This window comes from Oratosquilla oratoria, chromosome 18, assembly GCF_046742065.1.
Source record: "Oratosquilla oratoria isolate Oo_2021 chromosome 18, ASM4674206v1, whole genome shotgun sequence".
Classification (NCBI taxonomy): domain Eukaryota; kingdom Metazoa; phylum Arthropoda; class Malacostraca; order Stomatopoda; family Squillidae; genus Oratosquilla; species Oratosquilla oratoria.
In genome coordinates this window covers 59,366,356-59,394,136 of record NC_134794.1, presented here as the reverse complement: position 1 = coordinate 59,394,136, position 27,781 = coordinate 59,366,356, and the positions used below count along the sequence as shown (strand labels likewise).

The window sequence follows — 27,781 nt, the reverse complement described above, 5'->3', positions numbered from 1 at the left end:
AGGGTATTTTTTAGGAAAAAAAGTGTCTTGTAAGCCGTAAAATACGGTAATAAAATCAATACATAGGTATAGTTAAATAATAAAAAGGTAAATGGTAAATAATAAATTGACAGATAACCAATAATAAATTAAAATCAAGCAAATAATAAACAAATAATAACAAACAAATAAAGCTTTGAACTGAACTACACTGCACTGCCTCATGAGGAAGTTTTTTTCCATTCATTAACTACATGGTTGGCGAAGTTCATCCCTGCATCCTGTCCACTGATCTGGCACAAGCTCTACTACTCTTGTAAAAAGTCTTGACTACTTTTAAAAGTTTTCCTCCTATCCCATATACCTGTAATACCTCCCACACTGCCTTTCTGTCTACCCTATCTAGATCCATAAAAGCCCAATAAACATCCTTACCTTTTCCTAAAGCTTTCTCACATATCTGTCTTGCCACAAAAATTGGATCTATGCAACCCCTACCTGTCCAAAACCCATATTGTTCCTCACCAATTATTCCCTTTCTTCCTCTCCTAATCCTCTCAATCAAGACCCTCCCATAAGCCCTCCCAACTACACTTAACAAACTCATCCCTCTGAACCTACTACACTCACACTTGTCCCCTTTTCCCTTGCAAAGTGGAACTATACAGGTACTCCTCCAGTCCTCTGGCACTCTAACCTCTCTTAAACAAATATTAAATAACCTCACCAGCCAGTCCACCATCACTATACCTTCTTTTTTCAGTCATTCTGCATGACATACATCCAGACCAGGTGCCCTACCTGCTCTCATCATCTTAACAACTGCCTTCACTTCATCTTTCCTTATTTCTCTTCCATTTCCCTCACTCATCATGGTCATTTTCTTAGCACTTCCCACTCCAACTACCTTTCCCTCCCTATCTTCCTTCATATTTAGCAATTCCCTAAAATACTCTGCCCACCTTCTAACTGCCTTCTCAACCATTATAATCTCTCCATCTGCACCTTTTACCTACTCTTCTCTACTTGATTCACCTCCTCTTCCTCTCTTAATTTCTTTCCAAAATATCTTTTTATTATTTTCAAAAATCTCTGTCATACTCTTACCCCATTTCACATCTGCTCTCCTCTTTCCCTCCTTTATCTTATGCTTTACTTCTCTTCTCTTTTCTTTGTACCTTTCATGCGATTCCCTGGCCTTATTTTATAATCAATCTGTAAAAACTTGCTTCTTCTCTTCTACAATCTTCTTTGCTTCCTCATCCCACCACCCACTACCCTTCCTTCTATTTCCTCCCATCCTCCTTGTTCCATACACCATTTTTGCACACTTTGTGACTCCCTCCTTGAACCATACCCATTCCTCCTCCACTCCTAGTTCTGCTCTATCCTTCACTCCCTCCCACTCCTCTCTCAGGTTCTTGTACTCCGTCTTTGAACCATCCCCATTCCTCCTCCACTCCTAGTTCTGCTCTATCCTTCACTCCCTCCCACTCCTCTCTCAGCTTCTTGTACTCCTCCTTTTCTTTCTCATTTAAGCAGTTCACTCTAAGCACCTCCCTACCTTCTGTCTTTTTCCTTTCTCCATCTATCCTCCACTCTCAACTTAGTTTCCATCAAAAAATTATCTGATATTCCCCCACTCTCTCCCCTTAGAACATGTACATCCTTAACTCTTCCTACTATACTCCTGGTTACCACTATATAGTCCATTAACACCCTTCCATCCATCACCCTCTCCCATGTGTACTTATGCTTGACTTTTTCCTAAACACTGTATTTGCTATTATTTTTCCTGGAACTCGTATCTCACCACTGCCACCATAATGTTGCTTAGCAACATTGGTAACTTAAAGATGATGTTCGGGTCACAATTTTATTGAACAGAGAGAATGTGCACCACTAAGTACACCACTATCCACTTCCACTCACTCTCAGAGCTCGTTCATGACTGACTAATGAGCATCACCCTGGGACTGATTGCATCTCTGAAAGGTTCCCTTTTACTCAATTTGTTTTCTATTTATTTGCTTGTACACAGAAAATAACAGACACTCAAATAATACAACAATTAATTTAATAATATAATAATAATCTATTTTACATTCATTCAACTTTTGCATTACAATATTAGAAATAATAATCTAATTACATAAATAGAAATGACAATTATACTTTCTTCCTGAAACTTCCAGAACCCGTTACACGTATGAACATACACATCCAATTACGCATCACTTGCATTTCCTACATGTATACAAAATACTAATAGAAATGATAATAACTTGCATACTCTACATCACTACAACTTAGTTTTGATTTTGATCTACATTTTACGATGTTTTGCTTTCAAAGAAAATTTTTAAATATTGAACAGTGGGATCAGGTTACAGAATTTGATTGGTTTACTTGTATTTAGGTGAGGTCACAATATGTGGATCTGGTTACACAAAGGCTGAGTCTTCTACAAGAGAGACCAAGGGCAACATACTGCTAATGTATGTGAAGATTTAAAAACAACAATATTCTGAAAGTTGATCATCTTTTCAATATTTTCCAATTTTCTAAAGAAAATGTTAGAAAACTGGAAAACACAATTAAAATTATCAACTGTGAGAATGCTGTAATCTTTAATTCTACATGCATTTGTATGAGTCTGCTCCCTTCTTTCACACAGAAAGAATGAGTGAATAAAGATTAGCAAAAAGAATGTGGAAAGCAGAGGTGGATGGAGTGAACTTTAGGTGAAGATTGGAAGATGGATAAATCAGGGGAAAGGGGCTTTGATCAATAGTGGGTTATTTGTTGAACAGGAAAGGGAGGCAGGGGATAGGTGTAAATGAAGAATGGTTGTGTATGGATGATAATATGACATAGCCAAAGGATTTCTCCTAATCTTTTCTATTTTTTGCATGAAGGGATGAAGAGGAAGGGTCACCATGTAAATAAAGTGCCAGGCCCTGCTATGGATGTGCTGTCTTGGTGCATTACTTCTGACTTGGGCAGTGGTCAGGAGACAGGGGTGACCCTTCATTCACAAGAATCAAGGAACATAAAAACACCATCAAATATGGCCAAGAGAATTCCACAGTGTTCCTACATACCAGCAAAGATGATCATTGCATGGACTGGGATAATGCAGCCATCATCTACAAATCCCACTGCAGTTTTCTAAGAAAAATGATTGAATCCTCTGTGATAAAATATCTTTCAAATTTTAACCTCTTCACTCCGGGGCACATCGCACGTCTGGCAGCATTAGCTGCCCGATGTGCGATGTTGCGTCATAATAATCGCATTATAAAAAATAAAGTCAGTGCTCAATCGTTCGTTCTCTTTCACCCGTGTATTTTGATAACCATAGAAAATTGATGAAGCCAGTTTAGAGAGAATGGAAATTACATAAGTATGACTACAATAAATATAATCAAGATGCCGACGTCGGCATCATCAAGTACCCACTTGCTCCTCATGCCGCCTACGTAGGCGTCACCGTATGGAAGTGGTTAATAGCTCGAAAGGTCGGTGGTCCCGACTGCATAAATTGGATGGCTGCAAATAAATCAATCTCAAAAGTGGCCAGACTTGACCTCACTATTGGTCAACCTTCACCCTGATCTCATCAACGACATATAACCTGAGTCCCCCTTCTCCCTGTCCCCTAAATGTACCCTTCTTAGTTATATTTACTCACGCACTCCACACCATGTATCAATGTGCTGAAGAGGATCACCTATAGTGGTTGAAATATACAGATCTTCTATCTCTCTTATCTCATCCTCCGACAATGGGTTAAGAAGTTTCATTTTACAAATGTGCCACTATATCTTCCTAATATATGTGTATGTATATATGTGTGTGTATATATATATATATATATATATATATATATATATATACATATATATATATATATACAGTATACACACACACACACACACACTTTCAACGAACGGACGGCTTGAAGAACGCTCTGAAGAAAAGTGAAGATTGTGGATACCAACGCAAAGAGAAGTGCCTTTTTGTATTTGCAGGGGGAGGGGAAATTGCTCGTGAGGTAGTGGGAAAGTAAGGAAAGAGGAGAAGGGGAGGGATTGCTGGGAAAATGGAAGGTAATGAGGAAGTAGAGGACTTGGTCCAAATAGACCGCCGTAAAGTAAACAAAAGACCACAAGACGAGCTGGAGGACGACGGAATGTCTAATAAGAATGTAAAGATTAGAAGTATAGATAGGAACAATACAGTAGAAAGTGATGAGAATATTTTCAAGGGATTTAAAGAGAGTGGGGGGGACACAAACCCCCCCCGACTGACAAGACTAGAGGAGAAGGTTGATAAGGTGATCAAGGACTTGGAGAGTAGGTTAGGTCATATGAACACCATTTTACAAAGGGTTGAAAGATTGGAAGAACTGGAAAAGGCGAATAGAAACTTAACTGATGAAATAGAAGAACTAAAAAGACAGTTAAGAGAGGTAAAGGGGGAGAATGAGGAATTGAAGAAGAATAGTAAAGAAAACAGAGAATCAATAGCTAAAGAAAGTAAAAATTGGAAGCAAACCCAAGAAGGAAATAAGATTTCATTCACTGACATAGTCAAACAGCAATTGAAAGAACATACTGAAGACTCAGTTATTAAAGTGATGAGACAAAAGGAGAATATAGTAAGGGATTTAGCAGACAAGAAGAAATGTATAATTATATTAGGAATGGAAGAGAAACACAACACAGATAGAACCACAAGAATCAAAGAGGAAAATGAAAAAGTAAGCCAATTACTAGAATCAGTTCAGGAAGATGAACCAGGAATTATGAAACAAATCGAAGAGAAATTTAGACTCGGAAAGTATAGCACAGACAAGACCAGACCAATTAAGATTAAATTCAAGTCACAAACAACGGCAGAGAATATCTTATCCAAAACAGGGAAACTAGCAACAAGTGAACAATACAAAAAGATATGGATAAAAAGAGAAATGAATAAAGAGGAAAGAGAAGAAGAAAAGCAGAAAAGACTGGAAGCTAAGACAAAAAACGAGAACAGAACGGAGTCAGAGAAAGAGAGATTCTATTGGAGAGTAGTGAACATGAAACTAAGGAAGTTCGACACACAAAAGAAAAACATAAGGGAAACAGAGAACACAATGGAAGTGGCAGAAAACTAAGAGTGTCTTACACAAATATAGATGGATTAATAACAGGATTGAATGAGCTGAATGATTATTTGAAAGAAAAAGAACCGGACATAATGGGAATTGTAGAAACAAAATTAAAAGGCCCACTACCACCCAACAGTGTAGGACATGATGCATACAATTATTGGATTAGAAACAGAGAGAAAAAGCAAGGGGGTGGAGTTATGTTCCTGACTAAGAAGGATATAAATGTGAAAGGTGTCATATATGGAAAGAATACAGTAGAGATGATTATGATAGAAGTGGAAGACAGAGATAAGAAGAGCAGAAAATTTGTGATCAATTATGTGCCTCCGAAAACAGCCTCATGGGAGGAGAGTGAATATAAAAGTATGCTAGAGGACACAAAGATAGCATTAACCAAAATAATGGAAGACGGAGGAAGAATAGTTATGATGGGCGACTTTAATTGCAAAGAAATCTGCTGGGAAGAAATGACAGTAAAGAGTGGTGATGACTCATGGGGAAATGCTCTACTTGAGATGATTACTGACCATTCAATGACACAATGGATACAAGAGAACACTAGGTATAGAAATGAAGAAGAACCATCGAGGCTAGACTTAATAATTACATCTGAACCTAGAATAGTGGACAAGATTGAATATAAAACACCAATAGGTAAAAGTGACCACATATTGATTGAACTGGAACTTAATGAAGAAAAATATATGAAAAGAAATGAACAATATAGAAAAGGAAGAATGATGTATGAAAAAACAAACTTTGATAAAATAAGAGAATTCTTCCAACAAGAAAACTGGGAAGAAATATACAAAGAAGAAACATCAGTGGAAGAGAAATGGAATATTTTGACAAAAATTTACAAAAAAGGAGTGGAAAAGTATGTCCCAAGACAAAAACAAGAAAAAGAATATGTAAAATGCTGGTACAACAAAAGTTGTAGGGAGTTAAAAGACAAAAGAGACAAAGCCTGGACCAGATGGAAAAAAGACAGAAGACCTGAAAAATGGAAAATATATACTGGTTATAGAAATGACTATGTACAAAAGTGCAGAGAGAAAAAAAGAAAATATGAAAAAGATGTTATAGAAAAGTGTAAAGATCAACCAAAACTATTCTACAGATTTGTAAACAATAAACTGAAAAACAAACAAGACTTGGAGAAATTGAGACAAGGAGGAGTTGAATACACTGAGGAAATGGAAATGGCAGAAATTATGAACAAACATTTTAAATCAGTGTTTACAAGGGAAAATATACAACCTGAAGAGATTGCGTGGAAAGAAAAAGTCCCCCCTATGGAAGAAATAGAAGTAACAAAGAATGAAATATTGACACACTTGGGTAATTTTGATGTCAGAAAATCGCATGGGCCAGATGAAATAGCAAACTGGATTCTGAAAGAATGCAGGAATGAACTGGCAGACAAAATACATAGCATAATAAGCAGTTCCTTAAAAGAAGGAAAAGTTCCAGAAGATTGGAAAAAAGCAAATATAGTACCTATATATAAAGGAGGAAATAAAGAAGAACCTACCAACTATAGACCAGTCTCTCTAACAAGTACAATAGCAAAAATTTGTGAAAGAATTATCAAAAGTAGATGGGTAAAATACTTGGAAAAAAACAACGTACTAAATCCAAGGCAATTTGGATTCAGACAAGGACGATCATGCGTCACCAATTTAATATGTTTCTATTCAAGGCTAATAGATATAATACAAGAAAGAGATGGATGGGCTGATTGTGCATTTCTAGACCTAAAAAAAGCTTTTGACAAAGTACCACATAAGAAGCTGCTTAAGAAATTAGAATATGAAGGAGGAATACAAGGTAAATTGCTAAATTGGATGGAAGACTTTTTGCAAGAAAGAAAAATGAGAGTAGTGATAAGAGATCAGCACTCAAAATGGAATGAAGTAATAAGCGGTGTCCCGCAGGGAACAGTTCTGGCCCCAATAATGTTTGCTATATATATTAATGATATGGATGAAGGAATTGAAAGCTATATGAGCTTCTTTGCAGATGATGCAAAATTACTGAAAAGAGTGAAAACTGAAGAAGATTGTGAATCACTACAGAGAGATCTAAATAAAGTACAAGAATGGAGTAGGAAGTGGGAGATGGAGTTCAATACAAAAAAGTGTAGTATAATGGAATTTGGAAAAAGCAAAAACAGAATAACAGGATCATATAATTTGGGAGAAGAAGGAATAAAAAGAGTAGAAAATGAGAAGGACCTGGGAGTCATTGTTATGAATAATATGTCACCTGAGAAACATATAAATAAGATTTTTGGAGAAACCTATAATTTAATAAGAACAATCAAAGTGGCATTTACATACCTGGATGAAGAAATGGTGAGGAAAATCCTAATCACCCTGATAAGACCAAGATTGGAATATGCAGCAACGATATGGTCACCAAGTACAAAAAAATGTATAAAAAAACTTGAAAGAATACAAAGAGCAATTACAAAATTGGCACCAACACTCTCAAAACTATCATATGAAGAGAGACTACAAAAACTTAAACTACAGACACTAGAGCAAAGAAGAGAGAGAGGAGATTTGATAGCTATTTACAGAATCATGAAAGGCATAGAAATTACTGATAGAGAGAATCTGATAAAATGGGATGACAGAAATACAAGAGGACACGGAAAGAAAATAAAAAAAGACAGCTATAGAAGAGATTTGAAAAAGAACAGCTTTCCTCACAGAGCAATAGACAGTTGGAACAAGTTAGATGAGAAAGTGGTGTGTGCAAAAACAATACATGAATTTAAAAATAGTTTAGATAAAATGAGATATGAAGACGGGACCCCACGAGCATAGCTCCCCTTCCCGTAAAATACAACTAGGTAAATACAACTAGGTAAATACATGTTTATCCCTTAACATTTGCAAAGGTTATGGACCTCAGAACTTCATGTTAAAATTTTGCAAATAATTGCTGTTCCTCTTCCAAACACCCTCCCCCTACTGCCCCCCAGCATTTCCTTACAAAAGTTAGTGTACATGGTAACACACTATCTATCATAAATATATAAAAATAGTTGTATGTAGATATGTATGTACTGCACAGTATATAAAAATACTCTGGCTTCACCATGTGTGACTGGATAGCCTCTGAACTTGTCACCAGATCTCTCATCCTGATCTGTTAAATTACTGGAAACCACCTGTCCTACTTATCCCTGCTCACTTCTATCTTCATATTGTTGCCACTGTCAATAACAAACACAAACTTTTTCTTAATAAACGCACTCCCACTTTTTATGAACAGTAAAATCAGCAGTTTAAATGCACATTCATCCCCCTTCAGATGTCTTGGATGGTCTCCTAGGGCCCAAGTGGGTATCACAGTGGTAGGAAGTAAAGATGGTAAACAATCACAAATGCAGCATAAGTGTGTTGACAGTGAGAACTGAGTTCCAAGTACAGCATAGGAATACAAGAGTAGGGGGAGATTGGCCTTGATGATGCAGCAAGTAGTATGCAACATGTGGCACATGATATGAATGTGTTTGCACATTTCTCCTCACTTCAAAACCATATTTGTTTCTTATTTCCTAGTGGCAACTCATAAGTAATCAAAACCATGAAAGTTATGGGATGACTGTGTACACATATGAAGACATATATTAATATCTAATACTGAATTCAAAGACAAAAAGAGAACTCATGCAAGTGGTCTACTTACAACTAACTGTACAGCACCCATTTTGTGAGCTGGAAAACATAGAATCCTTCTGTCTGAAGATGCCATTGGAGACACTTCACACATATCCCTTGGGTTATCCCGAGTTTCACATGTGAACAATCTTTCAGGATGGTGAGGGAAAGAGAACACATGAATCTGTCTTCTACACACAACTATTAACCTGCAATGAAAAAATATAACTGTACTGAAAACTCTTTATTATCAACATATTGTTATAAAACTAACCAAAGTCCAATAATGAATAGCATTTTTATAAAAACAGAAACACTGTAGCATAAGAATAGATCACAAATTAGCCTTTTTGTCTTCCATGAAATGTTAGAGTGAACACTGCCAATAACTGTACCTGCCATCCACATGAACACAGTGAATACAACATCTGAGTAATAGTCAAAACTAATAGGGCATTGTCACCTATTCCAATCTGACAAAGCTTTCACAGAAGACTATTGTAGATAACATGGTCAAAAGCACCAGATAGGTCAAGCCTGATAACTCTTACCTCATGTCCCTGTGATGATTATGGGATATGTGACATATAGTTATAGGTAGATGGTATTAAAGTAGGAATTTCAGTCATAGGTTCAAGAAACAAAAGATTCACAGTCCCACTAACCAGACCAAGCAATGGATATTGTTAAGGAAGGGGATGTGAGCATCTTTAAACTAAAACCGGACCAAGTATGCATGTGAAATAAAACAGTGACAACAGAAAATGACAGGAGCCTGAAATAGTGGATAAAATTTAATACATGGCACCAACTGGGATGAGTGACCGCATACTACTTGAGCTAGAACTAAAAGAGGAAATATATATGGGGAGAAATGGGAAACACAGAAAAGGAAGACTGATGTATAACAAAATGGATTTTGGGAAACTTAGAAAATTCTTTCCAAAAGCGAGTTGGGGAAAATTCTTTAATGAAGAAACACATATGGAAGAAAAATGGACAATTTTAAAAGAAGTCCATAATGAGGGAGTGGATGAATATGTATATATACCATACATATACCAAAGGCTTTCTTCCCCCTTACACAGGAGGTAGCCAAAAAACAAAGGGATAGAAACCACTCCCACCCATTCCATCCCCTATATACTCCACTTGCCTCTACCCTCTTCCCTCCCTCTTAGCACCGCCTGGATGATGGGTCATCCCTGCATCTTGTCCACTGCCATGGGTCAGAAGTAGTGTTTTGAGACACAGCGCATCCACAGCAAGGCCACTTCATTAATTTGTCAGCCCCCCCCCCTCTGTCCCCTCATGTAGAAAAGGAGGAGATAGGGAGAAATCCCTTTGGGCTGCATCAATTTATTTCTCATACATACTCCCTCAGCCCCCATCCCCCACCCACTCCCCCTCATGCATCACAGCTTCATCCATACACAACCATTCTCACTCACCCCTATCTTCTGTCCTCTCCTGTCCTTCCTCAACATTCCCCTCTTTCCCAATCCTCCTTTTACCCCCATCGATCCCTCTCATCCTAGGTTGACCCCTCATGTTCACTCCTTCCACACCTCTTTAATTAATCTTTCTTCACTCATTCTTTCCATGTGTCCAAACTATCCCAATACTCTTTCATCAACCCTAACTCCCAACTCCCTTTCCACCCCCATTCTTCTCCTCACCTCCTCATTTCTCACTCTATCTAGCCTTAGCATCCATTCCCAAATGTCTATTTCTCATTACACTTTTTAATCCCCAAGGCATTTACTCACTTCTCTCAATCTACATTCTACCTCCACCCCCACTTCTCCCATTCCTGCCACATTTGCACCTAAGTATCTAAAGCTATCCACTTCCTTCAGTCTCTCTCCCTTTATACTCACTTCCAATCTGCTGCCACTTTCTCCCCTTGTACATCTCATCACCTTACTTTACCCATATTTATCTTCAACTTTCTTCTTTTCCACACCTTCCCAAGCTTTGTCACCAATTCCTCCTCTGATCCTGCTACAAGCGCAGTGTCATCAGCAAACAACAACTGGCTTATCTCCCACTTTTCTCCTTTTTCTTTAACCATCTCTAATCCCTGACCCATTACCCTTGCACCTCTCACACTGCCCCATCCATGTATAAATTGAAGAGCCAGGGCACACATCCCTGACGAAGTCCCACTTTTACCTCAAACCACTCACAAAATAAAAACAGGAAAAGGTGTACATTAAGTGCTGGTACAACAAAAAATGATATGTGTATCATTTTTTGTTGTACCAGCACTTAATGTACACCTTTTCCTGTTTTTATTTTGCGAGTGGTTTGAGGTAAAAGTGGGACTTCATCAGGGATGTGTGCCCTGGCTCTTCAATTTATACATGGATGGGGCAGTGCGAGAGGTGCAAGGGTAATGGGTCAGGGATTAGAGATGGTTAAAGAAAAAGGAGAAAAATGGTTGTATATGGAAGATGTTGTGATGCATGAGGTGGAATGGACGGGGGGATGGGGGGGTGAGGTAGTGTGTGTGAGCAAAATTTTGACGCAGCCCGAAGGGATTTCTCCCCGTCCTCTCCTTTATATGGGGGGACGGAGAGGGGGGTCGCCGATTTAATGAAGCGGCCTTGCTGTGGATGTGCTGTGTCTTGCGACACTGCTTCTGACCCAGGGCAGTGGACAGGGTGCAGGGATGACCCGTCATCTAGGAGGTGCTAAGATGGGAGGGAGGGAGGGTGGAGGGGTGTGGAGTGTTTTCAGGGATGGAATGGGTGGGAATGATTTTATGCCTTTTCCTTTTTGGCTACCTTCCTAGTAAGGGGGAAAAAGCCTTGGTATATATATGTACAACAAAAAATTTAGAGAGGCAAAAGATAGAAGATTGGAAAACATGAAAAAGAGAAAAAAAATGGAAAGTGGCAATTATATAACAAATTAAGAAATGAATGCGTAAAAATATGAAGGGAAGAAAAAAGAAACTATGAAAAAGACAACTGACAAATGTAAAGATCAACCTAAATTATTCTATTGGTATGTGAATAGTAAACTAAAAAATAAAAATAAAATAGTATAGTTACATCAAGGGAACGTGGAATACACAGAGGATACAGAAGTGGCTGAAATTATGAACAAACATTTCAAATCTATGTTCACTAAAGAAAACATACACAACTGGGATGAAGGAAGGGGAGAAAAAAACAAAAAAAACATGAGAAATAATTGTGACACTGAAAAAACAAGGGACCAAATAATGAATCTTGATGTCAGAAAATCACATGGCCCAGATGGAACTGCAAACTGGATACTAAAAGAATGTATAAATGAACTAATAGACAAAATATATAAGATAATACATTGCTCACTCAAAGAAGGAAAGGTACTGGAAGACTGGAAAAATGCCAATATTGTACCAATATATAAAGGGGGAAACAAGGACGACCCAACAAACTATAGACTGGTCTCCCTTAAAGTACAATAGCCAAAATTTGTGAGAAAGTTATCAAAAATAGATGGATAAAACATCTGGAGAACAATATACTAAATGCGAGACAATTTGGATTTAGACAGGGAAGGTTATGTGCCACAAATTTGATCTGTTTCTATTCAAGGTTAAGATATAATACAAGAAATGGATGGGTGTGTAGACTGTGCTTTCCTGGACTTACAAAAGGTATTTGATAAAGTACCACACAAAAAATTAAGAAAATTCGAAACAACAGGAGGTATACAAGGAAAAATACTTAAATAGATGGAAGATAAAGAGTGGTGCTCAGAGATAAAAACTATTCTTGGGAAGAAATGATAAGTGAAGTCCCACGGGGTTCAGTACTGGCTCCAATAATGTTTGCTATATATGTCAATGACATGGATGAAGGTGTAGAAAGTTACATGAACTTCTTTACAGATGACGAAAAACTACTAAAGAAAGTACGAAAGATTGTGAATCACTACAGAGATCTGAACAAGGTCTGGAAATGAAGTCAGAAGTGGGAAGTGGACTTCAACATTAAGAAATGTGGTATAATGGAATTTGGAAAAAGTAAAAATAGACTATCAGGTCAATATAAAATCAGTGCAATGGAAGTGAAGAAAGTTGGTTCCAAAAAGGACCTAGGAGTAATCATCGCCAAAGACATGTCCCCAGACAAGCAAATAAACAAAATAGTTGGAGAAACCTATAATTTATTAAGATCAATAAAGGTGGCTTTTAATTTGGATGTGGTAATGGTAAAGAAAATACTAGTCACATTGATAAGACCAAGATTGGAGTACAGAGCAACACTATGGACACCCAGTACAAAAAAGAATATAAGGAAAATAAAAAGAATCCAAAGAGCAATGACAAAGATGGCACCAACACTTTCAAAACTGACATATGAGCAAAGATTATCTAAACTGGAACTACCAACCCTGGTACAAAGAAGAGAAAGAGGTGATCTTTTGGCCATTTACAATTATGAAAGGCATGGAACAATAGTGTGTGCAAACACTATATATGATTTTAAGAACAAACTAGATGTTGCGAGATGCAAAGACGGGTCACGACAAGCATAGCTCCCCTTCCCGTATAATACAACTAGGTAAATACATATTTTAACTGCACTCAGTACTCCTTCCAGCATTAGGGCAGTACCTACACAGAATAAGTTTGGCCACATATTCAGGCTGCCCCAGATGCAACCACCACAGAAGACACACACAAACTCATACTACAATGCCCCACATTAACAACTCCTAGAAAACAACTCAATATCTCTTCAACTAAGTGACTTATGGTCCTACCCAGGGGCTATTGCTGATTTCCTGGAGGCTACTAGTCTTCTGCAAGAAATACCAGGGGGCAACAGACTTATTGATCTTTAGTAATATTCCTATTTTCTGGTGTTGTGGGCTTGAAGCTTGTTTTGGAGAAATGCTTGTTGATGATGTTCCACTGCTGGTATTTTCTCCAGAGTTGCACCGAATGGGAAAATTTTATTTTGATATTTTGATGTTTTTACAGCTTTCCCATGCATTACAATTAGACAAATAAAGGTACCATATCTTTTTAATATGTGCTCCTTACCTGTCTTTCCTGAGCCTGACAGCTAGGACTGGGGAAGAGAAAGTAAATTCCAAGACAAGTTTCTTGCTAAGATCGTCATATATTAAAACAGTGTTTTCAGCGTACTTTGGCATTGATCCTCCTGCTACTAAAGCTAACAAGTTTGTACGGTGTAGCATTTCCCCATGTGCTAAACTTCCAACCATGTCTATTCCTGTAGAGATTTTTTAAGAGAATACTGCAATTAATATCACAATCAAATAAAGATTAATTTTATATACAAACATCATAACCCTAAAATTCACAAATGACCACCAAAACACTGAATAAACTTACTGAGGTGAGCTTTTTCTGCTAAGGGTTCCACATTGTATATTCGAACCCCGCTATCCATACAACAAATAAAACATCCTGAAAAAGGGCATTGAGAAAATAAATATTCAAAGACCATACCTACTGTATGTATAAATTACAAAATAATGAAAACCATGTACCTGAATTCAATCCTACCCTAATGCTAGGGAGAAACTCAAAGCCCATGACACTAAACATTATGAACACTAGACTAGTCAAAATAATAACTTGTGGATGCAGCAAATATTAACTTTTACTATTTTTTTTTCAAAGTCTATGTCATACCTAAAATATTGACAATTTAGAATAGAGAACATTTATAATGACTATTGACCCCTACAGCGTCAGTGGTATACGCTCTATGCAGCAAATTCAAAAATTTGCCAAAAATAGGCATTACGTCCAGGGTCAAATCTGTGGTAATGACCAAGTAGCCCTATCCATTGGCTATAAAAAGGCACCAATTTTTTTTTTATTCATTGATAAAACTGGCAGCAATTTTTCTGGGGTAATTTGGGGTAAAATATCAGCCTTTAGGATGTAATTTTGGTGATTCTGGTTTACAAAACGAAGTATGAGGAGGTGAAGTTGTAATTCAACAGTTAGGCAAGTGCTATTTAGTAGGCATTCAGACATACAGAACTGGCAATTTCACACTGCCAATTTTTGTAATAAATAGGTAATTCAAAATGTGGCCAGGCAATAATGGTGTGATGGATGCTTACTAAAACAATAAGTAACACCACAATCAATCTTCCATGAAATTATAAAAAAAAAAGATACCAAAGAATCAATTTACCACATAACAAAGTGATAGATATTTGCCACAAAATCCACAAAAACTATTTATAAACACAATTTCCGTAAGTATCAGACAGATATAGATGGGCAACTGTACAAATTCCTTCACTCTCTGAAATTCTAACGAAGCTTCCCAGATAAAATACAACCTTGTTCAACCCACGCGAGGAGCGAAAGAAAGTCTACGGAAGTCCTACCAAACTTTCAAATGTATATCTTGACAAAATTGACCCAGTTTCTCCACTTCTAGGCTAAGGTGAATCAAAATAAGCAAGACTTGTTGGTTTTACATAATTTTGAGTTAATTAAAAAATAAATAAAGTTTGGCTCCGACACTGAGGGGGGAGTATATACAACATTCGCCTGGTGATGTATGGGTTAAAACATACAGGGTGTTCATGATAAATCTGACAATTTTTCAGAAAGGAAAGAAAAATGTCATATCTTGGCCAAAAATTTATATATTCTCAAAATTCAAAGTGCTTCTCTTAGAGAATCTTTTGCCAAATACAGATCACTCAAAGAAGCCACCCTGAGCCTCACCCATGGCCTCCAGGCAGGACCTGAACCTGTAGCACGTAGCCTTCATGATGTCCTTCAAGAGATGCCTGAACACCAGTTTAATCCTGGTAATCAGCTCATCCTTGGTGTTGCAGGTGGTACGATTGGTGTCTTTTTCAACTGCGCCCCACACATAATAGTCCATCCCACACATAATAGTCCATGGGGTTGCAATCAGGCAATTTGGGGGGCCAGATGTTGAGACTAGAGAAGTTGTAGAAGTTCTCTGACAGCCACCTCTGGGTTTTCCCAGAGGCCTGACATGGAGCTAAGTCCTGCTGCCACATGTATTTTCCCACAGCCACCTCTCCACCCAGCACTTGGCAACAGTGGACAGCAACTCAATATAACCATCTGAAGTGAGTCTGAGTCCCTCTTCAAAGATATGGGGCGGCATGACATGGCCTTCACTGGAAACACACCCAAAGGATAAACATGAAATAGTAAAACTGTGTGAAGGAGATAAAGAATATGTAGATGACACAGAAATGGCAGAAGTTATGATCAGATATTTCAGGTCTGTTTTTACAATTGAGAGCTCACAAATTTGGGAAGATGGACAACAAGAAAGATCCCCTAAAATGAAAGAAATAAAGGTAACACAGAAAGAAATGAAACCAAATAAAAAACCTAGATGTTAAGAAATTGCACAGACCGGATGGGATTGCAAATTGAATACTGAAAGAGTGTATAGACGAACTGACAAAGTATACAAGATAATACTTTTCACTCAAAGAAGGCAAGGTACTGCAAGATTGGAAAGATGTAAACATAGTACCAATATATAAAGGAGGAAACAAAGAATATCCTACAAACGTCAGACCAGTATCCCTTACAAGCGCAGTAGGAAAAATATGTGAAAAAGTCATCAGAAACAAATGGACCAAACACTTGGAAGAAAATAAAATAGTAAACCCTAAACAATTTGGCTTTAGAAGTAGAGGATCATGTACCACAAACTTAATATGTTTTTATTCGAGATTAATTGAGATAATACAAGAAAGAGATGGCTGGGCAGATTGCGCCTTCTTGGACTTGCAGAGGGCATTTAACAAAGTACCACATAAAAAATTAATAAGAAAAACTGAAAAAATAGGAGGAATACATGGTAAGTTACTGGAATGGATGAAGGATTTCTTAATTGGGAGAAAAATGAGAGTGGTACTTAGAGACAAAAATTCGAACTAGGAAGATGTGAAGAGTGTCATCCTGCAAGGCTCTGTATTGGCTCCTTTAATGTTTGCCATATATATAAATGATATAGATGAGGGAGTAAATTGTTACATGAACTTCTTTGCTGACGATGCCAAATTACTCTAGAGAATAAGCGCAGAAGATTGCAGATCGCTACAAGAAGACCTAGATAAAATATGGAGTCAGAGATGCGAGATGAACTTCAACATTAAGAAATGTAGCATATTGGAATTTGGAAAAAGCAAAAATAGGATATCGGGTCATCATAAAATTGGAAACAAGGAAGTCAAAAAAGTCAATTCAGAGAACCTGGGAGTGATCATCTCAAGTGACTTGACACCTGATAAACATGTCAATGAATTATTTGGAGCGACTTTTAACTTATTAAGATCAATGAAAGTGGCCTTTGACTACATGGATGAAGAAATGGTAAAGAAAATAATGGTTACACTAATAAGACCTAAACTAGAGTATGCTGCAACACTATGGGCACCCAGCACAAAAAAGAACATAAGAAAATTAGAAAGAATCCAAAGAGCAGTGACAAAAATGGCACCTACACTATCAAATTTGACATACACACAAAGATTGGAGAAATTACATCTATCAACACTGGAACAGAGATGAGAAAGAGGTGATTTGTTGAATTATGAAAGGGATGGAAATTCTTGATAGAGACCGCTTATTAAAATGGGACAGAAGAGAAACAAGAGGACACGAAAAGAAGCTAAAGAAGAAAAGTTACAGAAGAGACCTGAAAAAGAATAGCTTCCCACATAGAGTGATTGATGTCTGGAACAAACTAAATGGAGAAACAGTGAGTGCCAAAACTATGCATGGTTTTAAGAATAAACTGGATGTGGAGAGATACAAAAACGGGTCACTACGAGCATAGCTCTCATCCCGTAAAATACAACTAGGTAAACACAGTTTCAGGGAACTTGGTCTTCATGAAGCGTGATACTTCGTGCAGACAGTAGGCAGCCACCTGTTGTTCTAAACATTGTGCAACTGGTCCTGGCAGAAGTTCCTCTTGTCTGAGATGAACCAGAGCATCCCCAGCTTGACTGGGTGTTTAACCTCGTTGAATTGTTTCTTGGCTTTCATAAGGCAGTTCTCTTGGGCCTTGGCAGTGAGAAGTTGATCCTTGTGTCTCTTGTATAAGGAGTAGTGAAGATCCTCATTCAGTGCTTTCTTCATAGTTGCCACTCTGACACTCATCTCTCTCACCAAGGTTCGCACTCACTCAGAACACATCGAAAGACATAATTTAATTTGTGATTCACAGCATGTTTTCTCCAAGGGTAAATCTTGTGTGACTAATCTTCTATCCTTTTACACTAAAGTATATAAGGCATCAGATAATAATGATAATTACGATGTTATTTACCTTGACTTTAGCAAAGCATTTGACAAGGTGCCACACCAGAGACTACTAAATAAAATCAAAGCCGTTAGCATAGGAGGAAAAGTGTTGGAATGGATTAGAGCTTGGATTAGTAACAGAAAACAGGTCACCATAAATGGAGTAAAATCTAGGTGGGGCAATGTTAATAGTGGGGTCCCACAGGGCTCGGTTTTGGGTCCCTTGTTGTTCATTATGTACATAAACGACTTAGATGATGGGATAAATAGTGATGTTAGTAAGTTTGTGGACGACACTAAAATAGGACGCCTAGTTAGGTCAGGAGATGCCGCAGAGATTCTGCAGGATGATCTTAACAAATTGTTCACATGGTCGGTGAAATGGCAAATGAACTTCAATATCTCTAAATGTAGCATGTTAAACGTAGGGCTACACAACCCCGAAATTAGATACAGCTTAGATAACATGTTTTTATAAAAAACTAAGTGCGAGAGAGACTTGGGAGTTCTAGTGAGTCCAGACCTTAAAACCAGGAAACAGTTCATTAGCGCCAGGGATAAAGCAAACAGAGCATTAGGTTTCATTGCTAGGATGATAACGAATAGAAGTGCAGAGGTAATTATTAAACTCTATCTAGCATTAGTTAGACCCATCCTTGACTATGCGATACAGTTTTGGTCTCCGTCCTACAGAATGGACATAAATTCACTAGAATCAGTACAGAGAGGAATGACCAAAATGATACATGGACTCAGAAATTTGCCTTACGAAGAGAGGCTTAGGCACCTTAACTTACACTCTCTGGAAAGACACAGAGTGCGGGGTGATCTAATAGAGGTGTTCAAGTGGATCAAAGGCTTTAACAAGGATGATGCAAACAGGGTCATCATATTAAAACAATAGGGCAGGACTCACAGTAATGGTTATAAACTGGATAAATTTAGATTTAAGAAGGAAATAGGCAAGAATTGGTTTACTAATAGGGTGGTCGACAAATGGAATAAACTTAGTAACCATGTAGTAAGCGCTGAAACTATCAGTGTCTTTAAGAAACGATTAGACAACTTTATGGATGGGGATGACAGGTGGTGATGTATACGGAGCTGCCTAGTGTGGGCCTTATGGTCTCTTGCAGTCTCCTTCATTCTTATGTTCACAGATGTTGGTGGCCTGTTCAATCATTCTTTCTGATTATGGGGTATATAAGTTTCTCATAGCTTGAAGGAATGCATGGGTTTCAGCTCCATAGCATTCCTTCAAGAATATATACCTCGTGAAGTACTGATGGAAGTTTCAAGGGCATACACCAGGCCTCAACTGGACCAGGCAGACAACAAACACTTTACAAATGACAAGATGGCATCCCAATCCTATGCTAGTGACTTCGTTTGTTAGTATATTTGCTTATAGCAAGGTATTTTTTATTTTTATTTCCACCAAGAAAATTGCATATTATGTTCATGTATTATAATTTACAAAATTGATATCTAATTTTCTAATGCTATATCGCATAGTTGTGCACATCTAAACATATACCTTAAAATTGAAAAAATATTTTGTTTCTAATTAAATGGTTTTTCATATAAAACAAGATTTTTTTTTTTAATTTTGTGCCTGTACCTAATGTATTATAATTTACAAAAATGTTACTTTTATGTATTATAATTTACAAAATTAATATTCAATTTTCTAATACATTAGATAATTAAATATTAATTTACAAAATTAATATTTAATTTTCTAATGCTATATCTTGCATAGTTGTGCACAACTGAACATATACCAAAAAATTTGAAAAGTATTTTGCTTCTATTGAAATAGTTTTTCATATAAAACAATAATTTAGTTCTGTGCCTGTATTAGGTAGGTCAAACACCACCAGAGGCGCCACCATCGATGACGAGCACAATAGCGTGTCATTTTATGCACACGCCATGCAAACAGCCAAATTTACATACCGTGGGAAATTTCAATCATACAAATGTTATGCGAGTGTATTTACTATGATCATAGTAAATTACAAACAATTACATCATCAGTTACATGTCGGTACATAAAAACATAAGATAAACATGGAGGCTTGCATTCAGCAGTAAATAAAAAATTGGTTTATGTTTCAGCATAAAAAATGAGCTAAATAAATTCAGTGTATTGGCAACTGACCAAAATGAACGAAAACTACTAGTCTCGCAGATTATTCTAATACCAAAATAAAGGCAGCGTGTTACGGAAGAGCTGAGAAATCGGTGGTACTAATTAGTTTTTTTTCTATCGGGTCGGATTATCGGATAACAACGTCAACATCCATCCCGCCATCTTATCTATCACTGGTGGTATGGATCAAACTTCACTCTATTAAGTTTCTTACTATTATGTTATTAGTGTAATAGACTTATAGTTGAATTATTTGAACTATTTTCTTTAAAATGTGTGATTTTCATGTAATTTGATCAAAGAGAAGTTACGTTTTTATCCTCCGTAATATTACGGACCACAGCTACGATTTGTCCTGCCCGCTATCTATGATCACTGGTGGTATGGATCAAACTACACTATTAAGTTTGTTACTATTGTGTTATTAGTGTAATAGATTGCATATAGTTGAATTATTCAAACTATTTTCTTTAAAGTGTGTGATTTTCATGTAATTTGACGGTATTCGTACCTCTGGTGGGTAATTTTGCAGAGGATAAAAATGTAATTCTTTAATCAAATTACATGGAAATCACACATCTTAAAGAAAATAGGTCAAATAATGCAACCATATGCTAAATTTTTATATAAAATTGTGCCTGTCAGTAAAAACTGTCATTGTTTACGTTTGATCGGTGATTAGTCAGACCGCACGTTTCGGCCCGATTTCCTGGGACAAAATAGGCCCGATTTAATTCAATTCAAAATGCAATATTTCGAGAACTAGTACAGCTAGATGGATAATTCAAATTGCATTGTACTCATAGCGACTTTTTGCATCCCCTGAGAACTACTTCAGCTCAAATATCAGGAATTCCATTTTCATGTTGACCTAGCTACCTGTACCTAAAGGATTGTAATCTACAAAAATGTTACTTTCAAGTATTATAATTATAATTTACAAAATTTATTTCATGGTTGTTACATAATCATGTCTAAAAAACTAAATGCCAAAGTACATCACACATCTATAAGTTTCCCTTAATAGTATGAATTATAGAAATGTTTGCCGAGCTATAAGTACACTGAATATAGCACACGCACCTTAAATGAATATATTACAAAAATAAAATATATCATCACCCTCGATTAAGCATATTTAAAGCAAATTAAACGTATACATTAACTACCTTGATCTTGATTAAATCTAATACTGTGAACTTTTTCCTTAAACGCCATAATATTTCTTAACTGCATGAGAACACTCGAGTTAAAACACACTAAACAATCAATTTTCCTTAAGCCTGTTCTTTGTTGTGAACGACGTAGCAAGCTAGTTTGTTTACATTCAGGAATCGTTCGAATTGTACTACATGTAATAAAATGCTTTATCTTGAAATAGAAAATAAATATTTCATATCATAATTAACCATCCTATTTTTAGATATATAAATATGTAGATACTGAAAACAATCTATTATTTCCTATTCACAAAAAGAAATGATAATGTTAGATTATGTCAATCGGACACTCGTCTATCAGCTGATGATATCAAAATATAGGTTGGCCTTTCGGCAGGATAACAAAAAATATATTTATATGTAAATTAGATAAAATAATATGAAATAGAATATAATAAAACACTCCAAACATATACACCAACGTCGACATACACAATGTTTTTTGCAGCAATAAAAAAGGAATCGCGCCAACACAAGCCAAGGCTTGTCAAAAACTCTGTAGCTCTTTTCGCACCTACAAACGTTGAACATTATCTAAAGGTATTAAGGACGATAGTGCAATGGGGCCTGATGAATTGCATCTTCGTAAGCTTAAAGGTCAGAATGCACAACGGGAGACATTTTGAAAACTCCAAGCGTCGACCCAGAACAGTTCACGCAAAAAGAATGGGTGTTGTACACGTGATTCCACTGTTAGTAGTGGCGGTTCCCAGAAGAGACCAGGGAGGGGGTGCATCCCTCAACCGAACCAGTTTCCGGTACAATTCACACATGAAACATAGGGGTGTTGTTCCACTGTTGGAAGTGGCGGTGCCCAAAGGAGACCAGAGAAGGGATGCACCCTTCAACCACAGGCGGCGCCAGAGGGAGGGTGTGCCTCCAAGAAGCAGAGGGTTGCCTTGGAAGGGGAGACAATGAGATTCCGCGTCATCCCTGCCGCGGCAAGTGGTGGGCTGAGACCTAGTGGCTCTGCACTCTAGCAGGTAGTGGTGGAGGGACTGTTGCATTGCGGTCCCACAGAGTTTGCAGCATTCATGATGGTCTCTCCCCGGGCACACTTGCCACCCACAACAATATCCAAAACGGATCCTGTGGACAGTAGATTCCACCCCATCCCACCTTCTACCAGGAGGTAGGTGGACTGCCTTGTACTTAGTGATGAGGTAGTACCACAGCGTTGACTCCGAAGTATTAAGATTGCTGCTGTGGTCGGCCCTGTCCATCAATCTGGCCTTCTTGATGTTGAAGCCCTTGATCTGTGTGATCGTGAGTGCCAGAGGTGGTGTGATCCTGCTGAACCTCGTAGCTGCCTTAGCAGTAGCATTCACAATAATGTTCACTGGAATCTCAATATGAGTGGGAATCCAGTAAAATTCTTGCAAACCTCTCATATTGGTGCGAGAGGTGCAGAGAGTGCTGGATTGACGTAGTTCGGTAGACGTCATCCGTTGTCTTCCCCAACCGGATGACTTCAGTAGCACTCACTGAGAATGTGTGGATAACGACTGTTCCCTGCCCAGCAGAGAGGGCATGATCCAGGGCCTTGGAGATAACAGCAAGCTCTGTCTGTAGCATGGAGCTTCCGTCACTCACTCTCCATGGCGCGATCACCCCATCGATGGTTGTAAAAGCCGCGCCACGCCTTCCCGTACGGGAGGGGGAGGGGGGTCTGATGGAACTTGGCCTCAAGGACCATGGGAATCAACCGTACCGTGTCGCAGTCAGCTTTCCTCCTAATGAGGTGAAAGAGTTGGAAGCTGGCGCAGGGAGATTGCCACGGGGGAGGTGGTTATATTTTGGATTAAATCTGTCTAAAGTACACCACCGACCCAGTTCCCGGAGTTCAAAGGAGCGGATCGCAATCACCACATGGACCTCCAGGAGTAACCGGTGGGGTCTCCCTCGACGTTTACGGTACTCAGGAGGTAAGCCTTGATGTAAGAGGCTAGTAGATAAAGGTAGATAGAGGGGTAGGTGGCGAGAATTACATTTTTATGAGTTAGATGTTTGGTAAACAATAGCCGCGAAGGAGTTGCATAATCTCGCTCCTCGTTTAAAGTTTATAAACAACCGCCAGGGACCATGTTTTAATGCTGAGGTGACAATATGTAAATTAAGCCATTCATACATCGATATCGTGATTGCTTGTGTAAACAGTATTGCTTGTGTAAACAGTATTGCTTGAGACGTTGTAACAGTCTTTCTGATTAGAGAAAGGGTGGAGGAGAAGAAAAATGTATTGGTTCACGGGAGTTAAGTCGCGCCCTTAAGGGAGGCACTTAATTGTAACAGTAAAAATCATTGGACTAAGAAACTCGTGACGTCGGTACAGATGTGGCGTAGGGAGTGGATTGAGGATCCCAGTGGGGAGTCCCTTGTTGTAAATTGACAAGCCAAGTGTAATATCACTCGGCAAGAAAAGAAGAAAAAATTACCTCCGTTTAATTCACCCCATAAAGAAACATTACTTGCTTCCTACATAAAGATATAATGAAAAACATACTTAAGACAGTGATGGGAAGAAAGTTGAAAGTGAAAGAAGAAATACAAAACCATAGAAGGGAACAGTAAACAGAATTAAACCAGTAGTTACGGAGAGACGGAGGTAAAAGTGGTGACAGCTAGGGACGTAAAGAGTGAATTGGAACGTTTCGAAGAGACTGGTGAGTGCATCAAACTACAAGACTGAGTGCAAGATACGGCTACAAGTGTACGGGTACACCAATCTACAGTGCACGCAACCACAACCACGCAGTGCACAACCACAACCACAACCACGCAGCCACGCGCATGCTGACTAAGAGGGAACCACTACAAGCAACAGTGAGCGAAGGGGTCTACAACCACTACAAGCAACAGTGAACGAGGGGAGGAGCTAGTACTACGAGTGAACGAGGGACGACGAGGTAGTGAACCAAGGACTGACAAGGAAGACGAGGTTGACGTACGTGGAGGAAGCCAACGTGGAGGCAGTCGATTCAAATCGACTTTTGAAATTTAAAGGTATGACTATTTATAATTTTGATAAAATAACTGCAGAAAAGCTGTATAAAGATCTTAAGGTATTTAATATGGAAATAGGGGAGGTAGATTATCTTCTTCAAAGCTATAATGAATCTAAAACAATTAGTCTATATGTGGTAACTGTGGGAATCCAACAATAGAAAGAAACTAGGAACTCTAGAGATGATTATAGAAGAGGATCTGAACATAGAGTTAGAAGCACTTCAAGGAATGCTAGAACTGAATGTTACAATTGTAATACCTGGGGGCATGAAGCACAAGAGTGTTATTATGAAACTATTTGTAGAAATTGCAAATATGGGGGGGCATGATGAATATCATTGTAGAAACCCACCTTTCTGTATGTATCATCAGAGGATTGGACATAGGATACAGGAATATAGACATTTTTGTATGCACCCCGAAACAAGAGGAAAACCCCCAGACACAAAATAAAACAACACTACAGAGCTACCCATAGAAATACACATATTGTGTTAGGGATAAGAGTGGTAGAAGGGTGAAAGAAAACCCCAACATCAAAGATAGTTGTAAACTGACTATAACAATTGGAAGGACTTCTGTAAGACCTCTCATTGCTGATAGAGTCTTCAATAAACGTAATCAAATATTTATTGATACAGGATCTGTGGCTAATGGTATAACTAGTAGAGTTCTAAACCAATTGAAACCAGGAGTGAAAATCTTGGAACCAACCCATTACTCATTGCAAGGAGTAACTGTAAGTCAGTTAAAAACATGTAAGGTTGAATTAGATGTCATCTTATATAAAACAGCATTTGCACATCCCAGTGATAGTTGCAGAAGAATCTGTCTTCCCAGGAGATTTACTGAGAGGATTTGCAACTAGGAGAAAAGAAAACATGGTCATATGTCCTGCTGAGTTAGGGATCTTAGTGAAATCACAGTTAATACCATTTTTAAACCAACCAGACTTAAAACCAGTGACAGGAATAAAAGAATATCTAGAAATAGATAGGAAAGATAATTATATTTTAGATACAGAGCGGTCCAGACCAACAGAAAATGATATATAGTGAACCCAACTCAGATGTTCAAGAAATCCCAGAAAATACTAATTCATCAGCTACAAGTGAAGCTTTGCTAATTGTGGAAGGTGGCGTAATAAAGTAGACATTATTGCACTCCAGAGCAATTAACAGGGTATAAGTGCAGTTGAAAGGAGCCACTGTAGACTGAAATCTTAACCACCCCAGAATCAATTAGATTAAAAGGCTTGAAATTGGACTCAGGGATTTATAAGTCAAATAAGAACATAGTAGAAATATTAGTGATTAGTACTTTGAATAAAGACATAGTCTTAAGAACAGGTACACAAATAGGATGTTTTCAAGTTTGTACCACATCCATTAAAATTTTAAATGTGAGTACTGAGGAGGTTGAATTACCACTTTCATCAATCTGTTCAATTCACGAAGAAACGGAATTGGGAAAGAAATACAAGAATCAACTAGAATCTACTAGTTGTCCTGAGTTGGATGAAAACTTAGTTGCTTTGCTCTTGAAGCACAATAAAGCAATTTATTTGCTGGGAGACGCCTTAGGCAAAACAACTGTTTTAAAACATCAGATCAAATTAAAAACAGGGACTTAACCTATCTACATACCTGCCTACAGAGTACCATATTCTAAACTAGCCATTGTAGATAAATTGATCACTGGAATTTTATCACAGAATATTATTGATCATAGTAAAAGTGAGATGAACTTCCAGTTTACTTTGCAAGTAAAAAGCTATCTGCCGCTGAGCTAAATTATTCTCAGTTGGACAAAGAAGCTCTAGAGTTAATGTACGCTGTAACTAAGTTTAAGTATTTTTTGCTTGGCCGTAAGTTTGTGATCCGTACAGATCACAAACCTCTACTTGGTTTATTTGGTAAAAATAAACAGATTCCTGTCAATGCAAACGCAAGAGTACAGCGTTGGGCATTATTGTTATCCCAGTATGATTACAATTTATGTTTTAAGTCTGGCAAAGAAAATGTTGTGGCAGATGCCCTGAGTCGTTTGCCTGTGTCAGATTCTGTTTTAGACTCACATACACCTGCTGAATATGTGAATTTAGTTGAAATTTTGGAAGATCAAAATATTTCCTATGAAAGGGTTAAGGTTACGACAAAGAGTGACCCTGTTTTGAATAAAGTGTTTCAGTGTGTTAAATTTGGTGTGGTATCTGATCCTGTTATTTCTGAATATGCAGCAGTTAAAGCAGATTTAAGTATATATGAAGATGTGTTGCCATTTAGGAATAGAGTTGTTATACCAGCTGAGTTAAGAGGTAGTGTACTTTCACAGCTGCATGTAGGCCATAATGGTATCAGCGCTATGAAGGCTGAAGCCAGGAATTAGATATGGTGGCCTAAGTTAGACCAAGATATATCAGAGGTTACTAAAGCCTGTTCAATTTGTTAAAAAAAAAAAAATTCAAGGTTCTCAGGAAGTTACCTTATCTTGGCCTGAGACGGGTAAGTCTTGGTGTAGACTCCATATGGACTATGCAGGTCCAATCAATGAAAATGATTTCTTAGTGATTGTAGATTCACACTCTAAATTTATGGATGTTCATGCAACAAAGTCTACAACAGCTACAGTAACAATTTCTATGCTAAGAAAACCTTTTTGTAATTTTGGGTTACCTGACATTGTGGTTTCAGATAATGCTTCATCTTTTGTATCTGAGGAAATGGAGACTTCCTTTAAAAAGAATGGAATTAAACATATGACTCCTGCCCCTTATAACCCATCATCTAATTGTTTAGCTGAGAGGGCTGTAAAAACTTTCAAGGAAGGATTAAGTAAATTTAAGGAAGGTGATATACGAACCAAAGTCTGTAGATTTTTATACAATTATAGACGTTCAATCCATTGTTCCACAGGTAAAGCTCCAGCTGAGCTAATGTTTGACAGAAACTTCAGAGGTATTATTGAGAAAATTAAACCACAAAATAAGAAGGAAAGGGTTTTGGAAAAAGAGTGTAAGTTTGAGAAGTCTGAATATAAGATTGATGATGATGTTTTTGTAAAGAATTATGGCAAAGGTCATTCATGGTTGGAAGGGAAAGTAATTGAAGTTCTAGGTGTGAGGAATTACAAGGTTATGTTAAAGGATTTTGGTAACATTGTTTGCAAAAGACATTCTGATCCACTAATGCCTAGATATACACCAACTGTTCCCAGTAATGACACTGTACCTAAAGATAACGCAGGTAGCAGTAAACCTTTTGTGCCTATGTCTCCTTCAGGTCA

At 37.7% G+C, this 27,781-nt stretch overlaps 1 protein-coding gene across 2 annotated transcripts in view; it reads right to left on the bottom strand.

The window, feature by feature from the left end:
• Positions 1-21,608, bottom strand: part of LOC143035282 (WD repeat domain phosphoinositide-interacting protein 4-like) — a 41,462-nt gene extending 19,854 nt beyond the window's left edge. Inside the window, exons 1-5 of one of the 2 annotated variants that reach the window (XM_076202149.1) lie at positions 21,440-21,581; positions 15,539-15,966; positions 14,177-14,251; positions 13,862-14,054; positions 8,843-9,023 (exon numbers count right to left, since the gene is read on the bottom strand). In XM_076202149.1, coding sequence (XP_076058264.1) covers positions 8,843-9,023; positions 13,862-14,054; positions 14,177-14,251; positions 15,539-15,710 — 621 coding nt within the window. In that variant the 5' untranslated portion in view covers positions 15,711-15,966; positions 21,440-21,581. Of the gene's footprint in view, positions 1-8,842; positions 9,024-13,861; positions 14,055-14,176; positions 14,252-15,538; positions 15,967-21,439 lie in introns of both variants that reach the window. The other variant, XM_076202150.1, reaches the window with a different exon arrangement.
• Positions 21,609-27,781: the final 6,173 nt, after the last annotated feature.